The 19,253-nt window shown below is 42.7% G+C and overlaps 1 protein-coding gene across 2 annotated transcripts; it reads left to right on the top strand.

Moving 5' to 3' along the window:
* The first annotated feature begins 2,684 nt into the window (after positions 1-2,684).
* Positions 2,685-18,366, top strand: LOC120061348 (transmembrane and coiled-coil domains protein 1-like). Of its 2 annotated transcripts, XM_039011096.1 has the most exons (5): positions 2,685-2,826; positions 7,296-7,553; positions 10,557-11,245; positions 13,297-13,432; positions 15,739-18,366. In XM_039011096.1, the coding sequence occupies exons 1-5, from the start codon at positions 2,788-2,790 to the stop codon at positions 16,051-16,053; spliced, it is 1,437 nt and encodes a 478-aa protein (XP_038867024.1). In that variant the 5' UTR covers positions 2,685-2,787; the 3' UTR covers positions 16,054-18,366. The 2 variants fall into 2 exon arrangements, with proteins under 2 accessions (XP_038867024.1, XP_038867025.1); XM_039011097.1 differs by lacking the exon at positions 2,685-2,826 and having other exon boundaries at positions 7,455-7,553; positions 10,530-11,245.
* The last annotated feature ends 887 nt before the right edge of the window (positions 18,367-19,253 follow it).

Here is a 19,253-nt window from a genome sequence, read left to right as displayed (position 1 = left end):
GCTCCTCCTTATCACAGGGAAGCTTGTATCGCTGCGTTGCTTTGCAGGGAACTCTAGGTTCACTGTGGTCAGGTGACTCAACCATTGCTTGGCCTCGCTCCTTTATATATGCAGAGTTAGCAGCCAGATAGTTATTTTAGAGGGCCGTTTCCAAGGCCACAATTAACCCGTGTCATCATGTCTTTGATCTCACTTCTGCAGTTAAAGATATGTAGCCTAGTCTTATCATTGATGGCGCACTAGTAGCCTATTGTATGGGGGGGGGCACTGTACTGAGAGGTATATGATAAGCTTGGGCCTCGTGATCATATTCCAGGTGGCTGAGAATGATGAGTGGAGTAGTTGTTGAGATGCAGCAGTGACCATGATGTAGCGTCAATAGTGTTCATAATGGATATTGGACAAACGGATGATCTAGATAAAGGCCTATGGTTTCTCAACAGAACACATCAAGTAAGTATATGCGTTATTGTAACCTTGACTTGTAAAATTCCCCTACCCAGGTCACTAGTCAACGTCTAACAACAAGTAGATATGTGGTGTTAAATGTAACATTCCATGACATTGCTGCCCTACTCTACGCACACGGCAGAAAAGCGTTCTCTGATTCATATCCTTGTCAGTCGGTGGCGTGACTCAATTGGGACTTTTCACTTCAGCTCAGGGCCGGCTCCAGGCATAAGCGACAATAAGCTTAGGAACTCAGTCGGGGTCTCAACTTACAGTTGAGCGTTAGAATAGTAGAATACACAGGGTGCAAGTTCAAAATGTGGTTGTGCATCAGCAGTTTTTCTCTTGTTTTGTCAGTCACTGACAATCACTCAATTAGCCATGTCAGCTAACAATTTTTACATTGGTAAGTTAGTCTAGCCAGTTATCTAAACTTGTAGTAATCATGGCCGAATACTGAGCGGGCACGCATGGCATGTGCCCAGGGGCCTTGACCTCCAGGGGGCTCTCATTGATTTTGTAAGTCACTCTCACTCAGATATCATTAACATGGCATAAGTCATTGCAAAATGGTTAGAATTAGCTTTAAAACTGAGAAATTGAAAAATTGCCCCATGGCAAAATGAGTAGAATTTCTGTCCTCCTAATAACATGCTTGTTTTCTTCTTGGGCCATTAAGTACTCATCATAAGATTTATAATTGGTTTAGTTACCTATCTGAGTAATCACGACATAGAGGCTGCTGAAGGCCTATGGCAGGGATCATCAACTAGATTCAGCTGCGGGTTTATTTTTTCTTGGCCTGGGGGCCAGCAAATAATTTGTAGACTGCAGATTGACTGCAAGAAGCTCAAACAGATATAATATTTGACTAAAACAAAATTATTTCAAATCTTGCTTACATTTGTATATGATCACATATATCTTTCACTATTATGTGTGAGAAAACTTTGGAACAGATTTCCTAAATGGAAATCACTTGAGCTAATTTGCTGGTGTTTTTTATGACCAACTATTATTATTATAATTATTATTTCCAGAAAACTTGGGGGGACAAATAAAATCCTTGCCAGTTAGGGAACCATGACTTACAGTATAGGCTCAGTGAGACTGATCCTCTGACACATCACAGTTCAGCTGTCATGAGTCGCTTCCAATTCCCACCACTGGTGATTCATGGTAGCCGTAACATCTGTTAAAACGAAAAATGCACTTGGCATCTGAAATGCACCCGATCAAAGGCATGGGCATCAACGTCACTCCACAGGGGGCTTTTTCACACTTTGTTGTTGTGTGTGTGTGTGTGTGGGGGTGTGTGTGCGGCATATCTGAAGATGTCAGCCTGGTTGAGCTTGCCCCGCTGACACCTCTCTTCAGCGGCAGCTTGGCACAGAGAGAGAGGCAGAAGAGTGACAGGCAGAGATTTGATACAATCTAATTTCCACACCCAGCCATGTGTGCATTGTTCTGCCTTCTGCACTCTGTTGGTCAGTTTCTCCTCCTCTGAGTTAATGACTGTTATCTACTGTTTTCAGAATGGAATGATTAAACCCAGATTAAGTTGGGGTTTTATATAAATAGTTATAACACCAGGGGTTTGTTTCTGTAAATGACTACATGTAAAGGTCAAAAAGTTTTTGAACAGGTCAGATTTGATTTTCCTTTCACCCTGTTGGAGAACATCCTATGTTCCATTTTTTTTCTGAGAAACCATTTGCATTGTGCAAGTGTTGTCTTTGCCCTTGAGATTGAGCAATCAATATTTCGCAAACTGATGTTGAGGATATGATTAATATTCTAATGTGACAGTGAAAAGGAGAATCTTGAGAAAGAAACAAATATTGAAGCTAAGCTGGGATACTGTGTTCAAATGAGGAATGCATTTCTTCCCCCTCATAGCCATTCATATTTATCTTGAGACATAAAATCCTTTTATTCAACTCAAACATTTAAAAAAAAATCTCTCTATGCACCTGAATTTATCAAGTTGCTTGATATAAATAAACATGAACAATCGATCTATGTCGCTGACTAAAGTACTGTTTTCGAACACTATCATCGGGACACGAGTGGTTAATGGTTGACGTTTGAGCACCTCTTGCACTTGGCTCGAGGCGGGATTGGAGGATGACGTCACCTCTGTCGCGCGGCGGGGAGGGAAGGAGAGTGGGAGGAGCGTCGGGGAGAGGAGGATAGCCAGTTTCAGGTACACTTCAACTTTCACAAGTTTGGAGTGTTGTGTAGTGAGAAACCGGCAAAGCCTCGGAGCGGGATACATTGGGATTTTATAAAGGAAGCTGCTGGACAGATGAAAACTGACTACGGGAATAAGGGAAAATGCATTGGGAACAAGTACTCCGATTGACAAATGGCAAGGTGAGATAGATTAGATTGTGGTTTCGATGTCCCTTGTCCTTTTAAACGTAGCCTATCAGGTGTCTTGGTTTCAGTAGACTGCGCATTATAGTTTCGTAAAGGTGTCTCAAACACCGGAAGCTGTGGTTACAGTGTGGTGCCTGTGCTCAATTAGTCATATTTGTGCAGGCAGGTGAGCAACTGGCCGGTTTTGTATGTCCCAACTTCGACGTGCATATACTTCCCAGTAAGCAAAATGAAGTTCAAAATACGTATTTTAGACGTATTTTCTAGACGTTGACATCACGTGCATTTCAGGTGTTAAGTGAAAGGCTTGAAGACGTATTTTCTAGATGTCGAAAATACTTATTTTCAGGACATCGAAAATATGTCTTATACACACATTAACAAAATACATCTTAAATGAATGTTGAAAATTGTTATTTTCAGTACATCGAAAATACGTACTTTCCGGACATCGAAGCGACCTCTTATATGGATTTTGATAAGACGTCTTATACAGATATTGAAAATACGTCTTATTAGAACTTTGAAAATACACATTTTTGGGATGTTGAAAATATGCATTTTTCAGTCATTGATTGAAATTTGAACTGCACATACATTCTGAATTAAGTAATCATTCAATCACAATAATATAGAAATGACTAGCCAACTGTACATAGCATCTTAATATCTATTATTGCTCCCATCTGACATTTGCACTTATGTTACAGAATACTTCACCTACAATAACATTCTCAGTAACGGTTACAGATTTTTAAAATTATCTTGCTATGACTATGATATATTGTTGTTTATTTACCTTAGTTGAATGCACTGACTGTCAGTCGCTCTGGATAAGAGTGTCTCCAGAATGACCAAAATGTAAATGTAAAAACAAACACTTTTAAAGCATGCTGAGTATTATTCTAATGAGCTCCTCCCCAAACAAGTTGGTCTGGTTGTTGCGGACCAGATCCAAATTTTAACAAATCATAGATGTCTAGGCTATGTTTCACAAGTTTGAACATCCCATTACAGTACGGAAGTTTAGTACAGTAGAATACAGGACAGTAGAGTTTATTCAGTAGAGTACAGTAGAAGAGTACAGTACAGTTTAATTCAGTACAGTACATTACAGTACAATACACAGTACACAAAAAAGTAGAGTAAGGTACAGTTTAGTAGAGTACATTAGTCAAGTAGGGTACAATACAGTACACTATACTTTACTTTTCTTTACTGTGTTACTATACTGTAATGTACTCTACTGTGCTCTACAGAATTTTACTGTACTATATTCTACTTTTCTTTACTGTACTCTGTACTGTACTAAAATGTAGTATTGTCTGGATACCAGAATTTTGACTTTGATACTGGTACCAGGTTTAGTATCACAATACTCGATACCATCACGATACTCAATACCAAAATGATACCAAAACGATACCCCAGCAAGAAAAGAAGGCATATTAGCCAGTCACAGAATGGCACTTGATCCAGACAGATTAACTCAGCTAATGCTCTGTTCAATCGTTGCGCATCTTTTGAGCTCAGTATCATTACATTTTATTACATAACATTTTTCCAGAGACAGCCATGTATGCATTAATGAATCAATTATACAATAATTCAATCTATTTGACTTGATTTTTACACATATAATTTCATAATGGCAATCATTTATTTGAATGGTAAATCTCTATTGATAAACTGGGTGAATCACGATGTAGCCTAGGCCTATCCACAATATAGGTGAAGGTATATTCAATATGAGTGTGTGCATGCATTTAATTATTGAGCTTGTTTTGGCTGATTTCATGGGGCTACAGATGACAAACAATCTGTTTCCCTTCCAAATCAAATCAAACCATCTGTTTCCCTTCCATTTGAGACTTCATTTATTGTACTGATCAACAACATTTTTATAGAAGTAGCTTATTTTATAACAGTGTGTGCTGTCTCTTTAACCAGTAATGAAGGCATTCATGATGCAGTCATTTCACTGAGACAATAGATCATATTTGGCAGAGACCGAATAAGTGAATGAAAAACGTTTTTGGTGTTTATCAGCTTTGAAATCAGCCTACTTTTTGATTTGTTTGCCAATCAGACAAAAAACATGACTGGTTGTGTTCATTTCACATTAAAATGTTATACATTTCTACTGTTAAATTATGTCTTTACTAAACTCCGGCCCTTTTTCAGGACCCTGTCTTTCAAAGATAATTTGTAAAAATCCAAATAACTTCACAGATCTTCATTGTAAAGGGTTTAAACACTGTTTCCCATACTTGTTCAATGAACCATAAACAATTAATGAATATGCACCTGTGGAATGGTTGTTAAGACACTAACAGCTCACAACCAGTCATGCAATTAAGGTGACAGCTATGAAAACTTAGGACACTAAAGAGGCCTTTCTACTAACTCTGAAAAACACCAAAAGAAAGATGCCAAGGGTCCCTGCTCATCTGCGTGAACGTGCCTTAGTCATGCTGCAAGGAGGCAAAGGGAGTGCAGATGTGGCCAGGGCAATAAATTGCAATGTCCGTACTGTGAGACACCTAAGACAGCACTACAGGGAGACAGGACGGACAGCTGATCGTCCTCGCAGTGGCAGACCATGTGTAACAACACCTGCACAGGATCGGTACATCCGAACATCACACCTGCGGGACAGGTACAGGATGGCAACAACAACTGCCCGAGTTACACCAGGAACGCACAATCCCTCCATCAGTGCTCAGACTGTCCACAATAGGCTGAGATAGGCTGGACCGAGGGCTTGCAGGCCTGTTGTAAGGCAGGTCCTCACCAGACATCACCGGTAACAACGTCACCTATGGGCACAAACCCACCATCGCTGGACCAGACAGGACTGGCAAAAAGTGCTCTTCACTGACCAGTCGCAGTTTTGTCTCACCAGGGGTGATGGTCGGATTCGCGTTTATTGTCGAAGGAATGAGCGTTACACTGAGGCCTATACTCTGGATCGGGATCGATTTGGAGGTGGAGGGTCCGTCATGGTCTGGGGCGGTGTGTCACAGCATCATCGGACTGAGCTTGTGTCATTGCAGGCAAACTCAACGCTGTGCATTACAGGAAAGACATCCTCCTCCCTCATGTGGTACCCTTCCTGCAGGCTCATCCTGACATGACCCTCCAGCATGACAATGCCACCAGCCATACTGCATTTTGACCCCCCCCCCCCCCCCCCCCCTTTGTTCAGGGACACATTCTTACATTTCTGTTTGTCACGTCTGTGGAACTTGTTCAGTTTATGTCTCAGTTGTTGAATCTTGTTATGTTCATACAAATATTTACAAATATTTTGCTGAAAATAAACGCAGTTGACAGTGAGAGGACGTTTCTTTTTTAGTTTATTAGGCACATAAAAAATAGAGGCTCCCTTGAATGTCACGGTATAATTCACACTCTGGACTCACTCTAAAATGTATGTCAAAACAAAAACCAATGATTGCAAAGTTAAACCAACTACACAAGCACGTGGACTCCTTTTAACAATTTCCACAGAGAATTCTACAAACCACATTTACTTGAAGAACAGTGCAGATGTAAAGTGTGATAACAGAATTACGGTTTGTTTTGTTTGTCATCATTCTGTTACCAAACTTTGCATCTGCATTGGTTCTACATTGGTTTTGTAGAATTTTCAGTGAAAATTGTTAAAAGTAATCCTTGTGCATTGGTCTTTGTTAGACATAGATTTTAAAGGCCCACTGCAGTCAAAAACCTGATTTCCTGTGTTTTATATATATATTTCCACACTATGAGGTTGGAATAATATTTTGAAAATTCTGATAAATCCCTTTTAGTGTAAGAGCTATTTGAAAAGACCACCTGGAATTTCAGCCTGTTTTGATGGGATGAAGTTTTGGCATGCCTGGTAAATTAGCGTTGCAACCCTCTCTGCCAATAACAGCTAGATTTCAGTTTTCCCCTTCCACCTTAAACCACTCCCAGAAAGTCCTAGCAAAATTCTTGACAATTTGAATTGGGAAAAAATAACCATTGCCGTGGAATTGTCTAAAAGCGAAGGTTCAAACGTGATGAGCTGTAGGCACATTTTTGTGATTAGGTTCAATGATTATCCACCACCACTCATGATCAACCTTTTTTGACTAAGCAGAAAGGTTCTATTTGCTCTCTATTTTATATGCCATGCTACACAGTCAGTATTGATTCTGGGCATATGGAAGGAAATGGGTTATTTTTCAGTTGCTTCCTTTTTTTGGTTTTCTTTGTAGCCCATGTTGTAGAAATATTGTGATCATGAGTCACACACTTCAGAATGAGCTGACCGATAGTGGCCTCCCTTGCTGACACAGGTTCTTGTCTTTAGCAGAGGGGATTGCAGAAGAAGTCTCTCTTTCTCAGACCAGCATGTCAGCAAAACCTTAGGAATGACTGAGCTTCCTCAATATGCAACTTACACTTTTTAACCTTCCCCTCCTTTTCTCCAGATTGAGCGGTTGGAGGTGAGTGGCTTGGCTCAGACCCCCCAGGCAGTGTTGTGTGGCGCTGATGGGTCGTTCCTCGGGGGTGAAGATGGCACCCCGGACCCCCAGCGCACCAAGCAGGCTATCGCCCAGCTGCAGCAGAAGATCCTCAAGCTCACAGAGCAGATCAAGATTGAGCAGACGGCCAGAGACGACAACGTGGCCGAGTACCTCAAACTGGCCAACAACGCTGACAAGCAGCAGAGTGCCCGCATCAAACAGGTGAGCATTGTTTTATGATCAAAGTTTTATTTGTTTTAATATGAAACCACAAAACATCATGGAATGACAATACACAAGACAGGACAACTTTTACTGGATAACAGCTCTGCTAAATGATCGCATATATGACGACAATATACAGTACCAGTCAAAAGTTTGGACGCACCTACTCATTCCAGGGTTTTTATTTATTTTTAACTATTTTCTGCATTGTAGAATAATAGTGAAGACTTCAAAACTATGAAATAACACATATGGAATCATGTAGTAACCAAAATAGTGTTAAACAAATCAAAATATATTTTATATTCGAGATTCTTCAAAGTAGCCACCGTTTGCCTTGATGACAGCTTTACACACTGTTAATCACCTGGAATGCTTTTCCAACAGTCTTGAAGGAGTTCCCACATATGCTGAGCACTTGTTGGCTGCTTTTCCTTCACTCTGCGGTCCAACTCATCCCAAACCATCTCAATTGGGTTGAGGTCGGGTGATTGTGGAGGCCAGGTCATCTGATGCAGCACTCCATCACTCTCCTTCTTGGTCAAATAGCCCTTACACCTGGAGGTGTGTTGGGTCATTGTCCTGTTGAGATACTCTACCTCATTTGAGCAAAACCTTGAGACTTAGATATTGTTCACCAGCTGTTTTTTACATATATGCATAGTCCGCCACCCCTTGTCTTACCAGACGCCGCTGTTCTATCCTGCTGATACAGCGTATAACCAGCCAGCTTTATGTTGATAATGTCGTTGTTCAGCCATGACTCCGTGAAGTATAAGATATTACAGTTTTTAATGTCCTGTTGGTAGTTTAATCTTCCTCGTAGGTCGTCGATTTTATTTTCCAATGATTGCATTTTAGCTGGAAGAACAGAAGGCAGGAGGGGTTTATTTGATCGCCTACGAATTCTCTGAAGGCAGCCCGACCTATGTCCTCTTTTTCTTCATTGTCTCTTCACGCAAATGACAGGGATTTGGGCCTGTTCCCAGGAAAGCAGTATGTTGTTCATTTCGGGCTTGTCAGACTCGTTAAAGGGGGGGGGGGGGGAAGCTTCTGCCAGTTCTTGACATAATTTGGACTTGGTCTTTTACCAAATAGGGCTATTTTCTGTATACCACCCCTACCTTGTCACAACACAACTGATATGCTCAAACACATTAAGAAGGAAAGAAATTACACAAATTAACTTTTAACAAGCCACACCTGTTTAATTGAAATGCATTCCAGGTGACTACCTCATGAAGCTGGTTGAGAGAATGCCAAGCGTGTGCAAAGCTGTCATCAAGGCAAAGGGTGGCTACTGTGAAGAATCTGAAATATAAAATATATTTTGATTTGTTTAACACTTTTTTGGTTACCTCATGATTCTATATGTGTTATTTCATAGTTTTGATGTCTTCACTATTATTCTACAATGTAGAAAATAGTAAAAATAAAGAAAAAGCCCTGAGTGAGTAGGTGTGTCCAAACTTTTGACTGGTACTGTAAATCACCAAGATGTTGGGCTCAGGCACAGATCATCATTGTGTGTGTGTCAGCCAGTCTCCTTGTTTGTTATATTTCACTGAGAAAGAAGGGCTGATTTATCTAGTTACAATTTATGTAACAAGCCGAGATATATGTGTACTATAAACGCGTACGTGCTATAAATATTTATAGTATGTATATATATACAGTTGAAGTCGGAAGTTTACATACACTTAGGTTGGAGTCATTAATACTCGTTTTTCAACCACTCCACAAATGTCTTGTTAACAAACTATAGTTTTGGCAAGTCGGTTAGGACATCTACTTTGTGCATGACACAGGTAATTTTTCCAACAATTGTTTACAGACAGATTATTTCATTTCTAATTCACTGTATCAAAATTCCAGTGGGTCAGAATTTTACATACACTAGGTTGACTGTGCCTTTAAACAGCTTGGAAATTTCCCGAAAATGATGTCATGGCTTTAGAAGCTTCTGATAGGCTAATTGACATAATTTGAGTCAATTGGAGGTGTACCTGTGGATGTATTTCAAGGCCTACCGCCAAACTCAGTGCCTCTTTGCTTGACATCATGGGAAAATATAAATTAATCAGCCAAGACCAAAAAAAAAATTGTAGACCTCATCCTTGGGAGCAATTTCCAAACGCCTGAAGGTACCACATTCATCTGTACAAAAAATAGTACGCAAGTATAAACACCATGGGACCACGCAGCCATCAAACCGCTCAGGAAGGAGACGTGTTCTGGCTCCTAGAGTTGAACGTACTTTGGTGCGAAAAGTGCAAATCAATCCCAGAACAACAGCAAAGGACCTTGTGAAGATTCTGGAGGAAACGGGTACAAAAGTATCTATATCCACAGTAAAACGAGAAAATTATGTGGATATATTGAAGCAACATCTCAAGACATCAGTCAGTAAGTTAAAGCTTGGTCGCAAATGGGTCTTCGAAATGGACAATGACCCCAAGCATACTTCCAAAATTGTGGCAAAATGGCTTAAGGACAACAAAGTCAAGGTATTGGAGTGGCCATCACAAAGCCCTGACCTCAATCCTGTAGAAAATCTGTGGGCAGAACTGAAAAAGCGTGTGCGAGCAAGGAGGCCTACAAACCTGACTTCAGCTCTGTCAGGAGGAATGGGCCAAAATTCACCCAACTTATTGTGGTAAGCTTGTGGAAGGCTACTCAAAACGTTTAACCCAAGTTAAATAATTTATAGGCAATGCTACCAAATACTAATTGAGTGTATGTAAACTTCTGACCCACTGGGATTGTGATGAAAGAAATAAAAGCTGAAATAAATAATTCACATTCTTAAAATAAAGTGGTGATCCTAACTGACCTAGGACAGGGAATTTTTACTTGGATTAAATGTCAGGAATTGTGAAAAACTGAGTTTAAATGTATTTGGCTAAGGTGTATGTAAACTTTCGACTTAAACTGTGTGTGTGTATATATATTTATATAAGTGTCCTAATACAGACACATAAGTGTCCTATATAACTACAGGTGTTTGAGAAGAAGAACCAGAAGTCCGCCCAGACCATCCAGCAGTTGCAGAGGAAGCTGGAGCACTACCACCGCAAGCTGAGGGAGGTGGAGCACAACGGGATCCCTCGCCAGCCCAAGGACGTCCTCAGGGACATGCAGCAGGGCCTGAAGGACGTGGGGGCAAAGGTCACAGGTTTCAGCGAGGGCGTGGTGGACAGTGTCAAGGGAGGCCTCTCCAGTTTCTCCCAGGCCACGCACTCCGCCGCCGCCGGCGTCGTCTCAAAGCCCCGGGAGATTGCCTCGCTGTTCCGCAACAAGTTTGGCAGCGCCGACAATATCCCCGGGCTGAAGGACTCCTTGGATGATCCGTCAGGGGGCGAGGAGGGGGTGACTGGGGCCGGGGGGAGTTCTCTGGGCAGCGCAGCGCACCACCATCTGCAGTCCAGCCCCAAGTACGGCAGCGAGGATGACTGCTCCAGCGCTACGTCGGGGTCGGCAGGGGCCAACAGCACCACAGGGGCTCCCGGAGGCCCCCCCAGCTCCAAGGGGAACACCCTGGAGAGGAGCCAGAGCTCTAGCCTGGACATGCTGCTACATGAGGTGCAGGAGGGCCAGGGAAGACTAGAGGAGAATCTGGAGGGGCTGAAGAGTCACTATCAGAGAGACTACACTGTCATCATGCAGGCCCTGCAGGAGGAACGATTCAGGTAGGGAGGGAGAGGGAGCTAGAGGACATGCTGTCATCATGCAGGCCCTGCAGGACGAACAATTTAGGTACTGACTTACTTAACCAATGATTTATATATATACTAGATGTCTGACCGGGGGTGCTATTTTGATGCCACTGTGCCTCCATCTTGGCACTTCCCCGCCATTGCAAACAATATTTTGGAAGCTATAGAAATGCATTTATTTACCTTTGCTTTTGCCACATTTATTCTATTAGAAAAACCTTAATGCATACTTACAAATTATATTATGTGAGCTAAACATAAAAAAAATTAAAATGATATAAAAACATTTTCCTTAAAGTAGAATTTTTAGCGATTACTAATGTTACTGTCCCCACTACAATTAAATATCATTTTGTCCTTGAAACATTCAATTGAAATACTGTAGAATTCCATTCGTTCCTATGAAGGGCTGCTCCTACTGGGGAGTACCAAAATGGCCAACCGGTGGCTTCAAAGCCTCTCATTGGCCAATACATAGCATCAGCAATCCAGGTTTTATATACATCATTGTACTTAACACACTATATATGTAGAGAGAGAATAGAAAGAGAGCGCTAGAGGGAGTGAGAGAGAGCCCTGTAGGAAAAACCCCACACAGAGATGTATAAGGTTAACATTTGGAAGGTTATCGCAAAGTGATATTGATGTGCAGGTGTGTTTTCACTGAAACCAAACCCACTCTAATCAACATAAGACAGGTCGAAGCTTTATTGCCCTTAAAACTGAATTGTAAACCAGTGACAGTATCCATCATTTAGGCAGAGAGATCAGCCCTAGACTACTAAAGTGAAGAGGTGTATGTACGTACACCTTTTAGTAAAGACACAACAGGCACAGAGAACCCATTCAAGTCTATTTATTTGGCACTTTTTACAAAACAGCATTGTCTCAAAAGGGGATGGGGGGGTTATCAAAACGCTGACTTGAGACTTGAAGCGGAAACCCTGAAACTCCCTTAAAGCCTGCCAAGTGTAGGTGGCCAGGGAAAAGTCCCTGCTGTGGAGGAACAAGGAAGAAGCACTTTGCTGCAAACCAGTCCTGAGCACAAGGATCTTGTCCTGTCCTATCACAGATCTATCTCAGCGCATGTTAGTCAAGGGAGGGGGAGAGGATTTCCGTGACTAGGAGACAAAAACATTGTTTTCTCTAAAATGTCCATCAGGGGCACAACAAGTATGTGTGTGTTTTGTCTTTCAGGCTAAAAATAAGGTCCAGCAGAATGAGCTTTGAGCATGTCTTCTGCTGATGACCATGTTCTGAGCATTGACCACACAGTTATTGTTAAACCACTGTGTTTGAACCATTGTTTAGAATATGGAGCCTTCTACCTGTAGAACTCCTAGAGGAAACTTTGCCGGTAGGCTTAGCATTTAGTTTTTGGTGCAGTCAGCAGTATTAGGATGTTACAGGATGTTCTGCAGTAGCTTCCCCCTCCTCCACTCCCCCATCCTTCCCCTGTCTGATTCACCTCTATTCTGATCTTTTTATTGTCTGATTAACCACCAGACCGTGTGTTTGTGTGCAGTACCAGAGGGCATAGTTGTACATCTTATTAAAATGTGACTCTTAAACTGGTTAAGTAAGACATGCTGAGATCAGACTGGTGGTGTGATTCACTTAATCACACACACACACACACACACACACACACACACACACGCATGCATTCATAGACAATCACATCCTCCCTCTCCCTCCTGATTGGTCAGTGTCAAACTGCTGATTATCTGCCATTGGTCACTCTCATCAGCAGGTGAGTAAACATGTGCTGATCAGCTCACAGATAATCATCCATCCAGTCAGGTGTCATTCCACCTGAAAGCTCTTTAACCTCTTGTCCAGGAAAAACTGGAACCTGTGTTTGTCTATGGGGCACACGTGCGTGTGTATGTCTGTGTGTGTGTGTATGTCTGTGTGTGTGTGTATGTTTGTGTCTGTCTATCTGTCCATCCATCTCTGTGTTTCTATCTCTGTCTGTGTGTATGTCTGTGTGAGCTGTTAGACTAACGTGTGTTTCTCTGTAGGTGTGAGCGTCTGGAGGAGCAGCTGAATGATCTGACAGAGCTCCACCAGAATGAGATCCTCAACCTGAAGCAGGAGCTGGCCAGCATGGAGGAGAAGATAGCTTACCAGTCCTACGAGAGAGCCAGAGACATACAGGTCAGTCACAGACATGCATGCATACACACACACACAAACTCACTGTACACAAACTAGATAGCCAGACAAATGTATGACTGTGATTCATTTCATAATCACAACTTTATCTGAAGACAAACAGAAAGCTTTGCACAGTTATGAGGAACAAACCCAATCAGACATAAGCCAGTGCTGTTTAATATTTGTGTACAACTACCAGGTTATTTTACAGTTCACTATTTTACTAGGGCTTTCAAACAATATTTAAAAAAAAAAATGAGTTAATCACAGGATTTGCTGTGATTAATCACGATAATTAGCCAATTCTGAATTTGCTCAAATTAGGCTGTAATTCAAGATTTTCCATACAAAAAATATTGACATCTTGATTTTGTCTAAAGTAACGGTTAACAAAATTAGGTAAATTGAGAAAGCACACTTTCTTTAACCTTAATGTCAGCTTGTTTTTACATTGCATCGTTGTTTTTTGGCTGTATAGATTATGTATTTGAGATGTTTTCTGTGTATTTTGAACGCTTTTAGACGATGCGATTAATTGCAATGAAAATGTCTGCACTAAAATATAACTGCATTTGAGTTAACTGATTAACTATGACAGCCCGGGCCTCCCGGGTGGCGCAGTGGTCTAAGAGCTGTGCCACCAGAGATTCTGGGTTCGAGTCCAGGCTCTGTCGCAGCCGGCCGCGACTGGGAGGCCCATGGGGCGGCGCACAATTGGCCCAGCGTCATCCGTGTTAGGGAGGGTTTGGCCGGCAGGGATGTCCTTGTCCCAACGCGCTGTAGCGGGCCGGGCACATGCACGCTGTCACGGTCGCCAGGTGTATGTACGGTGTTTCCTCCGACACATTGCTGCGGCTGGCTTCCGGGTTGGATGGGCATTGTGTCAAGAAGCAGTGCGGCTTGGTTGGGTTGTGTTTCGGAGGATGCATGTCTTTCAACCTTCGCCTCCCCCGAGTCCGTACGGGAGTTGCAGCGATGAGACAAGACTGTAACTACTACCAATTGGATACCACGAAATTGGTGAGATAAAAGGGGTAAAAAAAAATCAAATAAAAACTCTGACAGCCCTAATATTGACCTAGTATTTAAAACACATGATAGGGTTAGAGATAATAGCACTATAATTACTTAATAATTATATTGTGTTTCATTGGAATCCATTAGAACAAGCCCCATAATGTAACAGATGTTGAGTTCTTTCAAGTTAGTGCCAAAAAAATAGTGTGTGTGTGTGTGTGTGTGTGTGTGTGTGTGTGTGTGTGTGTGTGTGTGTGTGTGTGTGTGTGTGTGTGTGTGTGTGTGTGTGTGTGTGTGTGTGTGTGTGTGTGTGTGTGTGTGTGTGTGTGCGTGCTTTTATTCCCTTGTCTCTAACCTACGTTTCCCCCTCTTGGCTGTAGGTGGTTAGAGTTCTATATGTAATGATCTTTGCTATTTGTCTGTCAGACACTCAAAATCAGAACAGATCAAATGTTATTTGTCACATGCGTTGAATACAACAGGAATACAACCTTACAGTGAAATGCTTACTTACAAGCCCTTAACCAACAATGCAGTTTTAAGAAAATACCAAAATAGCAACAACAAAAAAAGTAAGAGATAAGAATAACAAATAATTAAAGAGCAGCAGTAAATGACAATAGCGGGGCTATATACAGGGGGTACCGGTACAAAGTCAATGTGCGTGGCCACTGGTGTCGAGGTAATATGTAATATGTACATTAGTCTGGGTAGCCATTTGATTAGCTGTTCATGAGTCTTATGGCTTGAGGGTAGAAGTTGTTTAGAAGCCTCTTGGACCTAGACTTGGCACTCCGGTACCGCTTGCCGTGCGGCAGCAGAGAGAATAGTCTATGACTAGGGTGGCTGGAGTCTTTGACAATTTTTAGGGCCTTCCTCTGACACCGCCTAGTATAGAGGTCCTGGATGTCAGGAAGCTTGGCCCCGGTGATGTACTGGGCCGTACGCACTACCCTCTGTAGTGCCTTGCGGTTGGAGGCCGAGCAGTTGCCATACCAGGCAGTGATGCAACCAGGCAGGATGCTGTCGATGGTGCAGCTGTCAAACCTTTTGAGGATCTGAGGACGCATGCCAAATCTTTTCAGTCTCCTGAGGGGTAATAGGTTTTGTCGTGCCCTCTTCACGACTGTCTGTGGATGCCAAGGAACTTGAAGCTCTCAACCTGCTCCACTACAGCCCCGTTGATGAGAATGGGGCGTGCTCGGTCCTCCTTTTCATGTAGTCTTTACTGTGTGTAGCCATACTGTGTACTACTATGTCTAACCCTTTTCTATTCTCCTGTCCTGCAGGAAGCTCTGGAGGCGTGTCAGACGCGTATCTCTAAGATGGAGCTGCAGCAGCAGCAGCAGCAGGTGGTCCAGCTAGAGGGCCTGGAGAACGCCACGGCCCGGACACTGCTGGGGAAACTCATCAATGTCCTCCTGGCCCTCATGGCCGTGCTCCTGGTGTTTGTTTCCACTGTGGCCAACTGTGTGGTCCCTCTAATGAAAACCCGCTCCCGGTCCTTCTCCACCCTCCTCCTCATCCTCCTCTTCGCCTTCCTCTGGAGGAACTGGGACGCGCTGTCGGGCTACACGCACCGTGCCCTGCAGCTGCCCAGATGACCGAATAGAGACATGTGTTTCTATGACTATGCACGAGGGTGGATACTCTGTCCACACACACACACACACAGAAAGCAGGAAGAGCCTAACTGCCAATGGGATGTGGTGGTTGTCTTGACGGACGCTGAAGAATTAGTCTATCGGTTGAGCTCTGTGAGGCAGGATTTGGACTGAGGAGAAAGTGAGGGAAGGATGGAAGATGAGAATACCACTCAGTCATGACTTTTGTTTAGGAAGGATGAGACTTTGTTTACATTCAGAAATAGTGTTTATTTCTTTCACGGGATGCATCGTCATACTGTTTTTCTTCTAGGGGTTAATCAAGTATATTATTGTTGTTTATTATTTTTTCTAATAATATATTATTTTTTACATTTTATTCAGTACCATGTAGCGTTAAGCTCCTCCCACTCTGCACAAAGAGGAGCTTGTCAAGAAACTGATTGGACATTCACCTCAGAGGCTCAGGCCCTCTGCAGATAAATGGTACTCTGATTTGGTTGCCTTTCATAAAGAAAGTGCTCTACCGGTCTGTTATTGGTAGAAAATGAAAAGATGAATGAATCCCCACCTCGCACTTTTTCCACCATGATGGATTCTGAGATGAAAAGGAACCTTTCTACAGAGTACTCTTTGTTTTCCGGACACAAAAGACTGATGGACATTACTTTGAGTGTCACGCTAAGAGACTTCTCGTGCTTCCGTACTGTTTCTACTAGCAATGATTTACGTCCTATTAAAGGTGTCTTTTCTTTTTTTTTAAAGGAGAGTAAATTAATTAGGAGAGGTCATTTTAATTAGGAGAGGTGATGTAATGAATTCTAATGACTTTAGAGAGTGGCACCAGCTTAGACAAGAGGGAGGGTTTGACAGTTAGGGCCACTCACCACAGAGCCACCAGAGACCATAGGTACAGATAAGGCCACTTTGCAGGAAATGTGGAGTTGCCATGATATTGCTTTCACTGGTGCTCATCCATTGTGTCAGCTGAATTCCATGTTGGAAAGGCAGAGACTGTCTGCCAGACATAGACAACTGTCTCCACTGTCATGCTACTGTTGTTCAATGCACTGCCTGTATGAAGAATGTGACTCACTCCATCACAATGGCTAATTCTGATCTTTTTTTAACTAATTGTTTTTCTGACCGATCAGCTCTGAGAAAAATCTGATGTGAAAGGATCTAATGTGATTGGTCAGAAGACCAGTTAGTGGGTAAAAGATCAGAATTGGGCTGCCTGTGTAAACGCAGCCTTACTGTCCTATCTCTCCATCTCTCTCCTCATTGCCCTGTTTTTTCCAGCATACTGTCGTATGTGCCAAAACGGTCCTATTTCACATTGCCAGATCTGTATGTGCTTTATTAGCCAACTCCTCTGACTCTCACAGTCATGACATGACAGAAGAGTTGGCTAAACTAAGCACAAACTGATATGGGACCAGGCTAACAGAATATACCTTTACAAGGTTGTCTGGGTAATTGCTCTGAGACACTCACTGCTAATAACCTGATGTGTGTTTCCTAATCCTGGTCTTTGATTACTGCTGAATATGATGGCTCTCTATCCGTCTTATCCTACCATTCATCTGTTCATGGAGCTTCAGTTGACCTAGATGATATGAATGAGTCCATCTGAAGTCCATTCTGACGCTTGTTTGATGAAGATAATAACTTATAGTGGGAGCTGCAGACCAGCGTTCCGTAGTGTTAGGACCAGGATGTTTAGGATCTTTGAAACAGTTTTAAACCAGAAACTGCACTGAATTTATTGTCAGTCTAATCACTAAATCGAAATTAATTGAAGTCAATGGATATTGTTATTACACACCAATCAGTTTAAAGATACTGATCATTGTTGTGATCTTGAACGTTCCCCAGGTGAGTGGCTCCTGAGTTGACCTCTGACCTTGGTGTGACTTTGCCATGACCTCCAATGCAGCGTGGTAGGGTAGGGTTGTGTGCTAAACCACTCCAGTGCCTTCTGATGTGGGATAATAAAGGTGCATTCCTGACTAACTCCTGGCCCCCTGACTTGTGTGTGTGTTGAGGATCGGAGGAGTTTGGGGTGTGTAGCTCTCTCGTAGGATTGGTAAGCGATTATCTCCTCCATGCTGGCCAGCTCCTGCTTCAGGTTAGGGAGGAAATGGACCAATAAGAGCAATTATTTAAAGCAAAGTAATGTTGGAAAACAGATTCTTAAACTGCCTGGACCACACTATCTCTGGATGAAATGTTTAATTGAGGAACAAAGTAGGCTGAAGCACTGATGGTGTTTTACAGTGTTTAATGTGAATTGATTATAGTGTGAATAAATAAGCCCTGTTGAAGTTTGTGTATTAATCCACTAGATGGCGATCCTCTCATGTTTATAGCACCTTAGTTTCCTGACATGACCCACACAGATGATCTGTATGCTCAAAGTTATCAAATTGATCCTTGAAACACCATATTTACTGTGTGTGTGTGTGTGTGTATATATATATTTTTCCCATTCATATTCCCTAGCTGTTCATGCACCACAATGTCAGGCCATATGGGGTGGATGGGCAGTGGAGTGTTGACGCAGGCCTTGTGGAGGTGTTGTTTCTTATCTGTCAGGAAACAGGTTGGTGGGCAGAGCCCGGGCCTCAGAGCTCCACCACGGAGTAGAGAGCAGTAGCTGTTTTCACTGACAACAGAGAAAATAGCAGTCTCTTACTCCAGAAGACCCTCTCCTTACTGTGAGAGAAGGCTCGGGAAGGAAGTCTTTCTCTCTCTCTTACACGCACCAATACTGTTTAAATGCCTTTTCTTGATGCACCATACCTATATTGCATATATTACAGACCCATGTATGACAAATAAGCCTACCTCAACACACACACACACGCGCGCGAGCTTCCGTGAGGTGTCACGAATAATCGAGTGTAACCAGAACGCAGCACTTCGTTGATATCTGATCCTTGACAGCAGTGATCCGTGATACCCCCTCTCTCCCCAGTCTAATTCCCCGGTCCCTTCCCACTCCTCTCACTCTTAATGGGGCATTAGGGAGTGTGTTGGAGGGTGTGTGTGTAGGCTTAGGCTGTACATATGTGTGGTGGAGACTGTTGGTCCTGCATTGCGATCAGTCAGCTGGTTCCTTATCAGACCGCTTTCCTGCCCCTCCGCGCTGGCGGATTAGATGAGCGTGAGTGCGGGCCAACGTAAACACGCATAGA

This window comes from Salvelinus namaycush, chromosome 16, assembly GCF_016432855.1.
Source record: "Salvelinus namaycush isolate Seneca chromosome 16, SaNama_1.0, whole genome shotgun sequence".
Lineage (NCBI taxonomy): Eukaryota > Metazoa > Chordata > Actinopteri > Salmoniformes > Salmonidae > Salvelinus > Salvelinus namaycush.
Note: the sequence above shows the minus strand (reverse complement) of the source record. Positions and strands in the feature narration are given on the sequence as shown.

What these genes read in the sequence shown, in the direction of transcription:
- LOC120061348 (XM_039011096.1), top strand. Translation starts at nt 2,788, where the DNA reads ATGCATTGGGAACAAGTACTCCGATTGACAAATGGCAAG. An exon ending in TCCGATTGACAAATGGCAAG is followed by an intron (nt 2,827 to 7,295) that starts GTGAGATAGATT and finishes CCTTTTCTCCAG; the next exon opens with ATTGAGCGGTTGGAGGTGAG. An exon ending in CTGCAGGAGGAACGATTCAG is followed by an intron (nt 11,246 to 13,296) that starts GTAGGGAGGGAG and finishes GTTTCTCTGTAG; the next exon opens with GTGTGAGCGTCTGGAGGAGC.